Raw genomic sequence first — 16,825 nt, 5'->3', positions numbered from 1 at the left:
GTTACCAAAGTATATTGTGATTTTTTTAAAACAATTTTTAATAAAACTGTATTTTGAGAAAATTACAGATTTACATGTATTTGTAAGAAATAATACAGGGAGATCCTGAATATTCTTTTCTTAGTTTCTCCCATTGGTGACATCTTACAAAACTATAATACAGTGTCACAACCAGCATGTCAACATGTAACCCACCAGTCTTACTCAGGATTGTAATTTAATGTAGTGTTCTTTTTCAGCATGAATACTTAGCTAGTAAATGTACTGAACACAGTCCAAATTATTTTTGCATATATTGCTGCAGTAAGTACTTAATGTTCTATTGAGTTGATTTGTTTTGACCTTTTCAAATTTAAACCATTGATAGTGTAGACATAAATTACTTGCAACCTTATTAAAAATTAAAGTACAAAATAGTTCTGATTCATTAGCCTGACTTATTGAAAGAAATTCCTTGATGAAACCAAATCAGAAATGTTTATTATTGTTCCTTGAAGTAAAATGTATGTGTTGAAAGAAATTGAGGGATAAACCTCTCAGGACATTTTGAGGTGGAAAAACTTGCAGAAGAAGAGGGATTTTTGTGTTTGTATGTTGTACCTGTGTTCTATATTTGGACAACACCCTGTTTTATTCATGATAATTAATTTACCTGTTTGACCCCGAAGTGCTAGCATTTTCAGAATTGCAGGCCTTTTTGTTTTGATGAGGATTGGATAAAAATGAGCTTTCATCTGGAAAGAAAAGTCTTTGGTAAGAATTTTTTCACCTTAAAGCATCTTCTCCCCTTACTCTTACACAAATTAAATGGAGGTGATATTATTTATTTAAAAACCTGATGATTTAAAAACCGGTCTTCCCAAAATGTATCCCAGTAAAGTTTTTTTTTTGAATTGAGAGTAGGCCAGGTGTGATAGCTCATGACTATAATCCCAGCATGTTCAGAGGCTGAGGTGGGAGGATCACTTGAGGCTAGGAGTTCAAGACCAGCCTGAGCAACACAGCGAGACCCCATCTGTACAAAAAATTTTTAAAAAATTAGCCAGGCTTGGTGACAGGTGCCTGTAGTCCCAGCTACTTGGGAAGACAGGGTAGGAGGATCGCTTGAGCCCAGGAGTTCGAGGCTGCAGTGAGCTAGCTATGAGTATACCACTGCACTCCAGCCTGGGCGACAGAGCAAGACTTTGTCTCTTAAAAAATAAAAAAAGTTTGTTTTCTGCTTTATTCCATGTTATTACATTACGTTTTTGACTTTAATGCTGTATAGTGTTCTACGGAGTTAATGAACTTTCATTTACTTGGTCATTTTTCCTTCTAAACATTTAGATACAATCTTTTAGCTTTAACTTTCTGTTTCCCAGTTTCAGTATTGGATGTACAGGAAGTTCATAATTTTCTAAAATAGTACAGAATTAAAAACTGTGTGACTATTTATAGTCAGACAGCTGGCTAACATTTATCACACTGCGTACTATTAGCCAAATCAGGAAATGGCTGTCCACAATACTTTGATGATCTGAGTTATAATGTCTTGGGCTAGGATCAGATATTAGTGCTTTTAAAAAGCACTAACTGTAATTGTGATAGATGGTCAGGTTGGGAACTACTGCATTTAAGTTCAGGTTTGACCTTCTGGATTCCTTGAACTGATAAATTATAAAACTTTTAGTAATGACCTTCTCCCTGGCCCCAGGGCTTCTACTGTAACCATTAAGATAGGTTTATATATATTTTCTGGTGCTTTATTTGCATATATACATAGCACCATACAACAGTAACAACTTTTAAACACCGTAATATTCACCAAGTATGTATTTATAGTCATTTAAAGGTAAGTTTGTAGAGTAACTTTGTGATTAAGATTTAAATTTATAGTAACTATAAAACAAAATGTAAAGGTAAAAATAAAATGTTACAGCAGTAATTAAATACTACCCTTTAGGATTTCTCAACATAAGTGTTGATAATGAATTGTGGAGCATAATGTTACTTCCTCACTTCTTCTCTGAACTGATATTCATGTTTCCTTTATTGTATACTGAGCAACTATTATATTCAAGCACTTTTATTTTTATAGACCTATCAGAAGCTTTAAATATTGGCAAGTGGATACTTGCCAATAGACTTATTCCTTCTAACAAATGTAACTTCTTTTCCTTAGCAAGGTCAGCGTTGGACATAGCTGCACGCTGTGAGTATCTCATCTCAATATTTTACACATGGTTTATTTTGTCTTGTCTTAGGCATATGAAAGGTTATGTTTAAACAATGCCAGTAGTTCAGTATGAGCAAAATCTGATTTTAAAATTTCTGTTAAAGTTACAAGGATGCTATTTGATTGGCCAGCCCAATATTCTTGTTATTTATTAATAAGGGATATTTTTATTAGTGTTTCTTAGCTCCGGTATTATAAGTACATAAAGTGATGGAGGAGTAAGTAGTAAAAGGAGAATTCCTGGTTAGAATTTGAACACGGGTAGATAGTGAAACATTAGATTTTTTAATGATCCTGACGGTAATGGTTTTTTTGTTCATATATGGACTGGAAATGCAAAGTAACAATTCAAAACCTCTCACATCCTGAAATTTAAAAATAAACTCAAGAGTAATTAGATAAAATATATTTATCCTCATCAAGATCATATTACTTGATCCATTTGTCAATGATTAGCTTGTCTCTTAGGAGATTCTGGCTTTTGTTGTGTTTTATGTTGTTGTTGTTTATCTTTTTACAATTCTTTGAAACCCTCAGGGAAAAAAATTCTACCATATGTTTTAAAACATGTGTATCTTGATGTCTTACATAATGCCCTTCGTGGTCTGAGGTATGAAATAAACTGACAGAGTGTCTTGTTTTCTAAAAGAAAAAAAATCATATTTTCTCCCCCAAAGCTACAAAGCCTCCCAGATATAAATGTGGGATCTCAAAAGCTTGCCCTGAGAAGCATTTTGCTTTTAAAATGGCAAGTGGAGCAGCCAATGTGGTGGGACCCAAAATCTGCCTGGAAGACAATGTGTAAGTATCTGTTGATTTGGACCAACAAGATGAGGTCTTAAATTATAGCCAATTGAAACTGAGTTTAATGGACATTTTGCAAATGTATTGGGCATGCTTTTACTAAAGGAAAGTGATTTCAATTTTCATTACAGTTTTTTTCCCTTGCATTTAAGGAGTCTTAATGTTCCTAAATTTTATAATAGAGAAAGCTTAAGAACACAGCACTTGTCCAGCTTCGTGTAGAGATGAGGGATTGCCTCTGACTGAATTCTCTAGATCTGTACTGCGCCATTTGCTAGCCACAAGACACGTGTGGCAATTTAGTTTTGATTCTTAAATAATAAAGAGAAAATTAATTCATATAAATTAATTAAAAGTTTGGTCCTCAGTGACAGTTGCAACATTTCAGGTGCTCAGTGGCCACATGTGGCTTGTTGGTCCTTGAATGGAACAACACAGGTTGAGCATTTTCATCATGGCAGAAATCCTAGTGACAGCGTTGCCCTGGATAATGTACATGTTCTCTTAACTAAATCTTTCATTTTAAATATTTAAGTGCTGCTTGTTGACATGTGAAATGATCAACCTCAGTGATAACCTCAGTTCCATTGTGGAACAAACTGTTTGCCACTAAGCAGAATGATTTCCTATGTTGAGATGCTCTCCAATGTGTGATTTTTAGGTTGTTTAATATTCTACTTCAGCGTCAACTGTCACTTGTAACTTGAAGTTTCCTGCCTCTGGAATTGCAAACCCTACTATTCATTGGTGGTTTTTAATCTGCTGTTGCTTGGAAAAGTAGACATGGGAGCTTAAACTTCATGCAAAATAATATGTCATTAATTATATAGAATGAAGAGGTAATTTAACAGATAGAAAGGAGACCTAACTGAACTAGGTAGTTTCTCCTAGCTCTTTGTGTGTCTCTTCTCTTCTAGGAGCCTTTTATATTTTTATCTTAGCCCCTTTTGCAGTTATTTAGCTATGGGAAAGTTATTTGGCTTCATGGGATCACACTTCCTGTAAAATTAAGTGCTTGAGCTAGATGATCTTTGAGGTCTCTACTGATTTCATATCTTGTCCCTCATTCTAATGATGGTCCATTGTTAATGCATTGTCTTCTGATTTCTCATCATTATAGTCCTGTTTCACTGATATGTAAGAAAGCACTTGGATTTTAGAAGTTTGTAGATTTTTGAAAACATTCCCATTCCCCCTTTTCACCTTGTTTGGCTAAAGAGACCCCAAGTTTGAGTCTAAATAACAGAGACAAAGTTTTTTTTAGAACAACTATTCCATAGGTTAACTTTGAACACTCACTCTGCCCCCTTGTAGCATGTTAAGTTTTAATGCAAAGAAGAGATCAAACTCTTTGGACTAGCAGGTTTTTTAATTCACAGATTCCATAGGTCAAAAAGAAAAGCAAAGAATATGTAGACAGTGGAGCCTGGTAAAATAAGTACTGGGCTTGGAGCCAGAGAATTTGGTTCTAGCATGGTGGGCATGTAAAATTTGTATTTCAGTTTCTTTAACCATAGAAAGAGGTAGGCCATCTATCTATCCTTATTTCAGAAATCATTCTGCCATTCCCAGGAGAGATTAAATAATGAAGGGTTTTTATAGCCAGGCCTCAGGTCATGAAACTAGTTGCCACAAAAGGTCTCCATAATTGACCAGGGATCCCCAGTGGAGACACTGTAGGGACCAGCTTGAAGTCTAGGGCATTTTGCAGTATATTCTGTTTTCTATATTGAAAGCTTAAAAAAAGTTTTTTTTTTTTTTTTTTTTGAGACAGAGTCTCACTCTGTTGCCCAGGCTAGAGTGAGTGCCGTGGCGTCAGCCGAGCTCACAGCAACCTCAAACTCCTGAGCTCAAGCGATCCTCCTGTCTCAGCCTCCCGAGTAGCTGGGACTACAGGCATGCACCACCATGCCCGGCTAATTTTTTCTATATATATTTTTAGCTGTCCATATAATTTCTTTCTATTTTTAGTAGAGATGGGGTCTCGCTCTTGCTCAGGCTGGTCTCGAACTCCTGAGCTCAAACGATCCGCCCACCTCGGCCTCCCAGAGTGCTAGGATTACAGGCGTGAGCCACCACGCCCGGCCAAAAAAAGTTTTTTAAAAAAAATTTATAAAGAAAGAGTCTGAATTTTCTAAGCATCCAACAAGTATTTATTGAGCATTGTCCTTCCTGTCATGGAACTTACAGTCCAAAAGGGGAAACAGACACTTAAGTAAATGCAAATAAGTCTTAAGTTGTGACCCCAGCTGTGCAGGGCAGCAGGGCGTGGTGAATGCTGGTGGGAGAGCATGAGAAGAGGTGCCCAACCTCAGATCTCGGGTTAGGGCGTAGTTTCTAAGACAGTCATGTGTATTCTGAGAACCAAAGGGTAGGAGGGAAGACAGCCAGGTGAAGAGTGAGGGAACACCATCCTAGACAGAAGGAACAGTGTGCTCGAAGACCCCAAATGGTAAGATCTAGAGAGAAATGAAGAGGGGCCAGGCCACGTAGCAGCCTGTAGGCTGTGCAGGTAAAGGGTTGAGATTTTTTTCTTGAGGGTGTTGAGAAGTTTTTCAAGATTTTCGACTCTGTCATGTCATTTCATTTCCATTGGGGGAAAAAAAAATTTATCTGGCTGCTGAGTAAAATGATTAGGGTAGTGGAATAGAGAGAACAATTGGAAGGCCATTGCCAGTTGCTGCCACAGCTCTTGGACACTGCCTGCCTATTGGTAACAGGCTTTATTGCTTGCATACTCACTAAAACTCATATGTAGATAATAAAAATACATATGTAGAAAATGTAATATTTTCTTACACTTGTTCTGAGTATGTACAGCTCATGTTGGAAACTCCTATTCTAGATCAGTGCATCTCAATGGGGGCAGTTTTGCTCCTCAGGGGACTTCTGTCATTTTGGGTTGTCATAGTTGTGGCAGTGCTCCTGATAGAGGCCAGAGATGCTGTTAACATCTGTCATTGCACAGGTCAGCCCCTCCATGAGAATGATTAGCCCCTTAATACTATCATAGGCCAAGTTTGAGAGACTCTGATACAGATAGATTGTAACTAAGATTAGGATTGTGGTCATGGTTTTAAGGACTAGTAGATGCAGTCAAAATATATTATGGAGATTAAGATGTGTTTTTAATGTCTCGTTAATTAGAAATAGGGGATCCTGGATATAAACCTGAGGCAGTGTATAAAATAAGAATTGCAGTTTGTTTGTTTTTTTCTTTTGCTTTGGAGAACCCATGGAACTTAAGGTCCGATGAATAGCTTTCACCTTTCAAGCATATGCTCATTTGGTTTCAGTTTGTATGAAGTTGATATTAGGAGTAATTCTTCACCTTTTATTATGATCTTCATGTTTGGTGCAAGAATATATAGGAGACTATTTTGAGGGCTTTTTTTTTTTTTTTTTAAACAAGTGACCACATAGTATTTTTAGCTGTGAGGGCCAAGAGCTAAAGTCAAGGATATTATGTAGGTACTTCTATAACCATTTAAAATGTAACCATTTAAAAATGTAAACCCATTTTAAGCTCATGAGTATTAAAATCAAAACAAGACAAACAAAAAAACAGTCGGCTGAATTTGGCCCATGAGCTATAGTTGCCAAACTCTGCTTTAAACTAATCGTTTAAGAAGTAGTAGCCAGAACATGTTGTAGCAATTTGAAACAAAACTATATTTGAAGATGTGGATTGTATCTATAGGTTATATAATCATTCCTTTTAGATTTTTGCCCAGAGATGAGGGGTGGGGAAGGGGGCCTCCATATTCATGAAGGATAAAAACAATATTTCAACTTGTGTTAGTAAAGGTGGTTACTAACTGTTATACATTTTAAATCTTAAGTGTTTTTTCATTTGTTACAGATTTCTGTTTGAATTCGTTTTTAAAAATTGATAAGCTGCTGCCCTCTTGTGGGAAGCCTATGTCATTGTGCTTCCTTGTTACCTTTATTTTTTTGCTTTCTGATATATCTCAGTTTACTAAACACAACAGCACACTCCAAGATGATCTCTTCTTGGAAAAGTCACTGTGGCGTTTAATTATTAATCTAGCACCCTTAATATTTTGAAATAAAAATAAAAAATTGTTAATCTAGCAAGTTAATCATAGCTATTGCTTCTTAATATTAATGGTGGAGTTTGCTTACCGTAATATGTTTCTGAAAGTAGAGCATTTTGAAACTTCCCTCTTCTTTGGTGCAGTCACATAATAAAGCATAGACCTTTTTAATGTATATGTTTAAGACTAATTCTTTTGTTAAAACAGCTTTGAAATATAATCCACATACCATATACTTCACTCATTTAAAATACAGTCAGAGGTTTTTAATGTATTCACAGATATGTTCAACCTCTGCCACGGTCAGTTTTAGAACTTTTTGAATCTCAAAAAAGAAACTGTCCTTTTGCCCTCATCTTCTTACCCTCTTTTTGTTCTGCCCTTCTCCCCCACCTTCAAACCCTAAGTATTAGTTACTGGTTTATTTTCTGTCCCTACAGATTTGCCTACTTTGGACATTTTATATAAATAGCATATGATACGTGGTCTTTTGTGATTGGGTTTTTCACTTAGCATAATGTTTTCAAGGTTCATCCCTGTTATAACATGTGTCAGTACTTCATGATCTTGTTATGTCAGAATAATATGCCATTGTATGGTTAGACTACATTTTGTTTTTCCATTCATCAGTTATAGATATTTGAGTTGTTTCCATTTTTTTGGCTATAGTGAGTAATGTTTCTATAAACATTTTTGCAAATGCTTTTGTTTGGACATGTTTTCATTTTTCTGTATACTCGGGAATGGATTTTGGTTAGATGGTAACTCTGTTTAACTATTTTGAGGAACTGCCAGATTGTTTTCCAAAGTGGCTGCACCAATTTGCCTTTCCACCAGCAGTGTATGAAGGTCCCAATTTCTGCACATCCTAGCCAGCACTTGTTATTATCTGACTTACTGATTGTAGCTATTTTAGTAGTTATGAAGTGATATCTCATTGTGGTTTTGATTTTCATTTCTCTAGTCATTAATGATGTCTAACATCTTTTTATGTACTTATTGGCCGTTTGTATATCTTCTGGAGAGAAAAGTCTATTCCAACACTTTGCCCATTTTTAAATTGGGTTGTTTCTTTATTATTGAGTTGTAATCTTTCTTTTGATTAATATTTGCGTTACAGATCTTTTTCTATCCTTTTAATTTCCATTACCCATATTATTACATTTAAAGTGAGGTGTTTTTGAAGACAGCGTGGAATTGGGCTCTGTTTTAATCTATGCCAATTTCTGTCTTTATTTGGTATGTTTAAACTGTTTACATTTATTATGATTATTGATATGTGAGGACTTAAGTCTGCTATTTTATTATTTTATTCTCTGGGTTTTTTTGCTGCCTATGAGTTACATGAACAATTTTTAGAATTTCCTTTTGATTTTATAGTGTTTTTGAGTGTATCTCTTCATGTAGCTTTTTTAGTGATTGCTCTGACTCCTTGCAGAAAAAGTTTGCAAACTCAAGGTCTAGACTTAAGAAAATGATGGAGAAAATGTTAATTATGCAGATTAAACTTAAGAGTATGTCATGTCATAGCTGTTTATATTGTGAATAACAAAACAAGGAAGTAGCCTTCTAGTATTTGAAAACTTATCTAATTCAGTAAAGATTTTGCTCACATTATTGACCGAGGAGTGAAGTTCACGTAAATCTTTGCTGTTTTAGCATCTCTTTAACATAAATGAAAGTATCATCCAACAATCATGCTATGACTGTACTCATTCATCAGTTGAAACCACAGGTTAGCTACAGATATGAGTTCTGTGATAATCAACTAACACATTCTGTGAGAACCAATTTGTTATGTGGAATTTACAATAAAGTATTATAGATTTTATTATTTGTGAAATTGTGCTATGCATCCTTTATATCAATAAAATTCGTAATAAACTATGTACCTATGTGTATATATAGACGTATCAGTATATGGATATATGTATGTATATGTAGTCACATATATGCTGCTCCCTCCCCTCTCCCCCAACCTCATACCAGTTGTTAAACATTTAACAGTACACTACTGGGAATATTACTATTACTTTGACATTTTAAAATTAAAAGTACCCACAGTTTTAGTTTAATAATAATTCTTATTGAACAAACCAAACTGTTAAGCAAATATGTCACTGATGCTTTCTATTTCACGGTGTCATTGTCCTTATGTAATAGTTAGGGAGTTGTCAGGGAATGTCGAATGTCTCAGGTATACCATATAAGTGACTGTTGTTAGATAAGTAATTATATGAGTACAATATTCCTTCTTCTAAGTATAGAGGAACTTTACATTGATAATTACTAAGAGAATGTTGGGTGAAACATTCACCAAGGAGTGCTCCCCTACTCTTCTTGCTTCAGATTATAAAAGCTTTGGGTAGCATCTCACTTCTGTTTCATGTCATACTGATATTGCAGAAAGTACAAAAGAGAGTATCTGATGTTTGATCCCTTGAGAATGGTGCAGAATGTGTGCTTAATGTCCACATGTTTTAAGGATTTTCTAAAATGGTATTTCATAATCTGATACACAACAGCAAGAAATAGTCTCAGTCCTAATACTTCTTAATGTATATTTCAATTTGTGAAATATCATTTAAGGATGTTACTTTAAAATTAATATTAGACTGTTTTCTCTGACTTTGTAGAGACCTTTTAATCCCCTCTGCATTGCTGAACAATTCAACATTTATGTAATATCCCTGTTTTGGTGTAACTTTATTTCTCTAATATATATTTATGTCTAATTCTAAATTTATTTTGACTTTTCCTCCTTCAGTTTAATGAGTGGTGTTAAGAATAATGTTGGAAGAGGGATCAATGTTGCCTTGGCAAATGGTAAGAAAAATTTTAGCTTATACATGTAGTCAATGGGTATTCTTGTGCCCAAAAGTAAGATGTACTCCACTATCAAGGGATCAGGTTAGAAAGTGCCACTCTTGACACTAAAGTCTTCCTCCCTCCCCACCCAAAATCATCTATAGATGGAGCCTCAGTGTCTAAGTATTTATAACATGCTTTCTTGAAATTATCGTAGCTTGCTGTGTACTCTGTAGAGAGCTTCCCATTAGATTGTCAGAAAACATTCTAACGTTAAATTGATGAAGTCTTGCTGCAAATATTGGAATCCTAACATAATATGAAGATAGGTTGACAGAAATGAAAGTGTGTAAAATGACAAAGGATGGTAGGCAATTGAATGGGGTAGGGGAAGGAACAGAGTGAGAATTTATTGTAAACTTTCAATATCGTCCGCATTCTTCTGGTGGGTTCATTAGTATAAATAAATTCATTGAATCCTGAATGTCTTGAGTGTTCTTGCAAAATCGAAACTGAAAATTTGAAACCGTTAAATGAGGCCTAACTGCACACTGGTCCTCTCTGTTCTGGTACAATAAGTATCCCTTAAAGCTATATAGGGTGGCCAGAAACCGTCAGCCACCTTTCCCAGTTCACAGTGTAGGAAAATATACTTTACTGTTTTCATAAGAGGTAAATTTTTGTGTTTCTTTCTTCACTTTCTTCATTTTCTTAGGTAAAAGGTTCAATATCTATTTGTTTATTTAATAGGAAAAATACATTTTAAAAGGAAAATAAATGTAAATTTTATTTTAAAATGACTTTAATATAGAAAGTGACATCTGATTCAAGGAGATATTTCTTTTTTGTAAAAGGTTTATTTTTGGGTAATTCTTAAGGGAAGATGGTAACACATACGGATAAAATATATCTAATTCTGAATTGGAGTGGTCTGCAGTCAGTAATGAACTTCCGTTTGCCATTCTTTCATTTAAAAGATTAGTGAGAATGTCCTGTTAAAAAGTACTCTGTAAAATATATTTCGTGTGCATATGATTCAGATTTTAAGTTGTTCTCAAAATAATTCCTTCTCTGCTAATGAATTCACATCAGTCATTGAGTAAGATCATTTATTTTACACAATGTATGGTGTATTTCAGTTGCATAATTTTATATGAATTCAATCTCTTTCAGGAAAAACAGGGGAAGTATTAGACACTAAATATTTTGACATGTGGGGAGGAGGTAAGAACGAATAACATAACTCTGTGTTCCGTTGCTGGCACTGACTTAATCACCTCAATATGATGTAGCCCCTTAATGAGAGAATAATGATACTATATGTGTTAGTTCATTTTGTTTCTCTGTCTTTTCACTAAATGTCCAGTTACATTTGTCATATTATATATACTTTGTTTTTGTTAGAAAAATTGTTTGTGTTATGTAATTGAGTACAATAATACCAAAATCAAGATTTTAAAAATATCTAAGTCTGGTTTTCTGCATGACAACTAGTTCAAAAGCTTTGAGCTCCTTTAGATTTCTGTCTAAAATATAAAAAAAAGAATTAGTAATTTGAAGTCCAGCATAACCAATGTAAGCAATGACCGAATTGATTTCTTTACATGTGATTTTTCAGTTTCAGAAATAAATCATAGCTAGGAGCATTAGACAACCCAAGATAAACTATGAGGTTTTAGAAAATCAGTCTTGCCATTCATCCCAATTCTACCTTATGACTTAATGGCTAATTTTTAAAGTAGACAAATATTTTAGAGAAGGAACGGAATTATCTTTCTTATCCACTGGACTTAAAGCAATCCACAGATATTTTCCCCCTCCGTATTTGGAAATCTTTCAAGGAATGGGAGGAAATCACCAGTGTGCCAAGGCAAGGAGCTGGCACCCCAAAGAGGAATGCTGCTGAAAAGAAAGGGCTTTCTTCCTCAAGTTTGAAAGAAGGCCAATATTCGTGTATCTTTTCATTCTTCTTTAAGTTAATTTGGGAAATTTATCAGTATGAGGATTTCCCCTACACCTCCCCATCCCATTTATATATTCCCTAGATGCTAACAGCTATTAGACTTCCTATACCTTAAGAGTTTTTAGGCAATGTAACTTTTCTAACATTTCTTCAGTTATAATAAGATGCCATGTATTGTTTATTTCTTAAATGAGATCAGGTGAACATTTCATGGCTGTCAAAGCTATATAAACTTAAAATGTTACCATCAATTTTAGATTCTAAAGGCATAATTTGTCCTACCAAAATTTATTAACAGAAACACTATTATAAAGCTGTTGTTGAAATCAGTCATGCGACCAGAAACTCTGGTATTTCCCATTCCCCTCATCACAGGTAGATTAATTACTGCTGAGCACACTCTTCTAGTTCAGAAATAGTTGCAGTTTACAGCCATCTTTGCATTGAAACGGAAGCAGTTTGTTAATTGTTTTGTTACATTTTTTCTGAATTGAAAATGTTATAAAATATAGTCAATTATAGAAAAATCTTTGGAATCTCTCCTGTGGAAAGAAACTGAGTAAATCTGAAGTAACTCGGTTTTGAAATTGTGTTAGACGTGGGGCTGTAAGGAAACCTGACATTGTAAAGAGTTCAAGATGTAAAGTGGTTTGTAATACCTGACCTATCTGGAATCACCAATTTGAAACTACCGATGTGGTTTATTTTGAAGTCCTTGTTGATTTTGATTGACTAGGTGAAGTGAGTCGTGACTGTAATATTTGCCACAATTAGTTTGGCTTTTAATGATAACCTAACATTGCTTCCCCCAGCTTATAGCAAGTAGATAGACCTAGAAGATCCTTTAAATCTGCGTGTGTGTGTACATATATATTTATAGATTTCTAAAAAATTTACAGACCTTTTGACAATTGAATAACAGCTGTTTATTCTCATTTTAGAAAAGTACCCATACAGATAATTTTACATAACACTCAAGGAGACTAAGATCCCCTCTCCTGCCCTCTGAAGCTTCCCCGTGGACCCCAGAATCACATTGTTTATGGTCTCAGTTATTCATATCTGAGAGATCTCTTAAGATCTCATAAATAATGCTTTAACATGACTTTGCTATAGTTTTTTTCACTTAGCTTATATCAGTACAAAAGATGCAGGTTAATCAAAATTGGGAAATTATAAATTGATGGTGGGATCATATTTAGGAACAATTTTGATAATTTTTAAGCACTTTATAAGATTTGTCTTCCTTTTGAATTACTTTACATTAGAAATTACTGACAGGTACTTCATATGTTATAATATAATTTTAGAGATTGTCATTATGGTTACTCAGTCATTTAAAAAAAAAAAAAAACCTCAACCCTTTCTTTTTCTTCAGATGTGGCACCATTTATTGAGTTTCTGAAGGCCATACAAGATGGAACAATAGTCTTAATGGGAACATACGATGACGGAGCAACCAAGTATGTAAACTAAAAACTTTATACAACTTTTTAGAGCTGTAATTGGTAATTAAAAAAGCAATACATTTTCATTGAAAAAATTTATAAAACAGCAAAGTAATTCACCTACCAAATGAGCACTATTCGTGTTTTTTTTTTAGTGTGCTTCCTTCCTATATTTCTATGTAAATATTTACTATGTATATATTGTTGTAAAATTATAATCAACATTGTATATAAAATTTTTTATGCTTTCATATTCTCTTTTTTAGCAAGGTTAAATTGTTTTTCCTTGCATAAATATTATACAGTAGCATTTTTTATGACTCATCAACAGTTCATCTTATGGGCCCACCTTTCTTTTTAAAAGTTCCCGTATTGTTGCCAAATTTCTCATCTTATAAATAATATTGTGGTAAACATCCTTTTACATGATTTTTTTTTTGCACATTTGATTATCTCTTTAGGGTAAATTTCTAGAAGTAGAATAAATTGTCAAAGACATAGGTGTGACATATTTTTCATAAAGTTTAGTAGACAATTTTGTAACTTTTTTTTTTTTAATTGTGTATGTTGTAAAAATTTGGAAAATACAGAAAAGCAGAAAGAAGAAAACAAGTTACAGTTCAAGTCACTACCATTGATAGTGATTGATAACCGTTGATAATATTTTAGTTTCCATTCCAGATGCACATATTTTCTTCATTTCAAATATTTGAAATGATGGTATTTATAGCATACCTTTTCACCTATGTGGTAAATATTTTTCCATATCATTAAATATTCTTTATAACAAAATTGTCCATATCTACCTTATCTAGTTTTTAAACGTGTTATGACTTATAATCTGTTTAATGGTACGCCTATTGCTGGATTCTTAGGCTATTTCCATTTTCATACTTAACAAAATGGACTATCTTAAATTTTTGAACAATCTACGTCTATTTCCTTGAGGTAGATTTTTTTTTTTTTGAAGTGGCATTATAGAATTAAAAGATATGCACATTTTTTTAAAAAAGAATTTTTATACCTATTGTATTTTTCTCAAAAGTTCCGTGGCACTGATTGATTTTTTAAAAGTTCCACTTCTAAGAGTTTTGAAAACGTGTCTTGCTTTAACATGCCTTTTTTTGGACTATTGGTGAGATTGGATTTTTTTCTTATAGGTTTTTTGGGGTTTTTTTTGCCCTTTTTTATAATTGTCTTTTGCCCATTCAAATTGTCTGATATTGATTTGTAAGAGCCCTTTATATATTAAGGATATTAACTGTTACTCATGTTAAAAATGTATTTTTTTGTCTATCTTTTGCTTTTAATTTTGTTAATTTATGATGCTTTTTGACTTTTATATGTTCAGACTAATTCTTAAGTAGTCAAGTCTCTGGATTTTCCTTTTAGTTTCTTGTACTTTTATACTTGAAGTATTTTTCCATCTTCCATTTAGATATTAGATCTTCTTCTTCCAATGATTTCATTATTTTCATGTATTTTAAAATATCTGTTTGTAATGTTGACCTATAATGCCCGTGTAACACTATTTCTGTTCTATTCTGTTGAACTATTTATTTCTGTTCCAAAAGATACTATTTCAATTATTTTATAACTATTTTAAAAAATTAAGTGTACTTTATACCTTTCTGGTGAAGCTAAACCTCTTTTAATACTCTTCTTGCTAAAAATCTTTTCTATGATATTTTTTCCAAATGGCTTATCAAGAATAAAAAACATTTCTTATAGATTTTAATTGAAAAATCCCTAAAATTACAAGAGCCACAAAGGAACATGGCATGTCTTTGTCTTTCTATTTATTGATTTTTATAAATGTATCTAGTGTTAGCTATATTATTTCAGATTTACACTAAGAAAACCGTGCTGCTTTGTGAATGGCTCTAAGCTGAAGTAGTTGCTTTGACACTGTACATTTTATCTGGTTCAACTAAGGCTATACTAATTTCATAAATTGAAGATTAACATAAAACTCTCATGGTCAACCATTTCCATGTAACTAAATAGAATGAAGCAGAATGTAATTAGGCTTTCCTTATCAAAAACCAAGTAATTTACAATTTGCGTTTGCTGAGAGAATAGGATATTGCATGTATAATTTGAGATTTTTAACATTAAAAACCAAAAAGCCCCACTTTTCTGAATAGACAAATATGACCTCTCTTCTTTGCCAGATTATTTTGTTATTATACCTGATGGGAATCAGAACTGTTCCCCTTAATCTGCTAATGTACTACTAACAAATTGTAGCCACATTTAAGAACTAAGGCAGGAATGATCTTTACTCCTTAGCTGCTATTTTTTGATGCCCATTAAATGCATCAAAAGCAGCATCAGAAGGCGGTTCAACCTATAAGGTGAAAGTAGAAATTTAAACTTTGATATCTTTACACTTAGTCAATATGTGATTCAACTTCTATGCATTTAAATGAGTTATATTGCATGCATTTTCACTTTGGGGCACGTGAACTTATATTTCTAACATTTCCCTCTTCCAAACACTAGTAAAATAAATTATAAGCATCATGTCGTTCATACTGAAATGGTCAAACAGTCCTTATGAAACACAATCTGCATCTGTTAAATATAACAAAATCTAAGCATGTTATACAACCTCAATTTTATGTTATCCTTCAATTTATGAATTGACAGGTATCTGAATGTAGAATGTTTGACATGATTTATCAGTTGTGGTGTACCCACTCTTATACATGAATAGATGCTCTGCTTACTGCTACTGAAGTATCATGGCTTTTCCTTACCTAAGGCCGTTAGATTTTACTACATGAGTTCTTTTTCCTCCACTTATACTCAGGAGTATTTCGAGTGTGAAATGGATGTCCCCACTCTTTCCAGAAGAGGGAGTTGGGCTGCATGTTGACTAGGGAAAGCAGTACATGGTTCTCTATTATTCCTTTCTAATCCTCGTTACTATACTACAAACATGATGACCCCCTCGGCAATACTGTGAGCTTCAGCAGAGTGATTAGGACTGATGTCCATCACATCATTTCCCAAAGTGTGTTCAATAGAACCCCAGTCCTTTACAAGTACATATAGTGGTCAAATAAGTTTGAGGTCGGTGCCTGTATTTTGGTCCTTTTTGAGATTTACAATGAGAGGCTCTGACGTTCTGCCATAAAGAAACCTCTTTACATCTGTTTATCACAATGTTTCTTGAGTTTAACTATGAAGCCCATTTAAAAAACAAGATGAAACAACAAAACAATACATTCCTCAAAGCATTTGCTACTTCAAGTATTTAAAGCTAATTGATATTTCTCCTTCAGTTTTCTCTTCTCTGGGCTCAATACACATGGCTCTTTTAACTTTTACCATGTTAAGTTTCTAGTTTATTTTATCCTCCTGGCTATATTTCTTGGACATTCTCTGGTTGATTATTGTCTCTCTTAAAATGAGTGCACCAAATCAATCACAGTGTTCCAGATGTGGTCTGGCCAGTACAGGGTACAACGCAGATGCTAGCTTACCATGTTTTAGAGATTACATTTCTTTGAATATTCATGCA

The 16,825-nt window shown here is 33.7% G+C and overlaps 1 protein-coding gene across 5 annotated transcripts in view; it reads left to right on the top strand.

Moving 5' to 3' along the window:
- FAM3C (FAM3 metabolism regulating signaling molecule C) overlaps positions 1–16,825 on the top strand; it is a 46,973-nt gene that overhangs the window by 22,192 nt on the left and 7,956 nt on the right. For all 5 annotated transcript variants that reach the window (XM_069461768.1, XM_069461769.1, XM_069461770.1 and 2 more), the window contains 5 exons: positions 2,162–2,191; positions 2,893–3,016; positions 9,845–9,903; positions 11,059–11,109; positions 13,227–13,311. In XM_069461768.1, coding sequence (XP_069317869.1) covers positions 2,162–2,191; positions 2,893–3,016; positions 9,845–9,903; positions 11,059–11,109; positions 13,227–13,311 — 349 coding nt within the window. The remainder of the gene's footprint in view (positions 1–2,161; positions 2,192–2,892; positions 3,017–9,844; positions 9,904–11,058; positions 11,110–13,226; positions 13,312–16,825) is intronic.

The sequence above is a fragment of the Eulemur rufifrons genome, chromosome 29, assembly GCF_041146395.1.
Source record: "Eulemur rufifrons isolate Redbay chromosome 29, OSU_ERuf_1, whole genome shotgun sequence".
NCBI classification, from domain to species: domain Eukaryota; kingdom Metazoa; phylum Chordata; class Mammalia; order Primates; family Lemuridae; genus Eulemur; species Eulemur rufifrons.
Note: the sequence above shows the minus strand (reverse complement) of the source record. Positions and strands in the feature narration are given on the sequence as shown.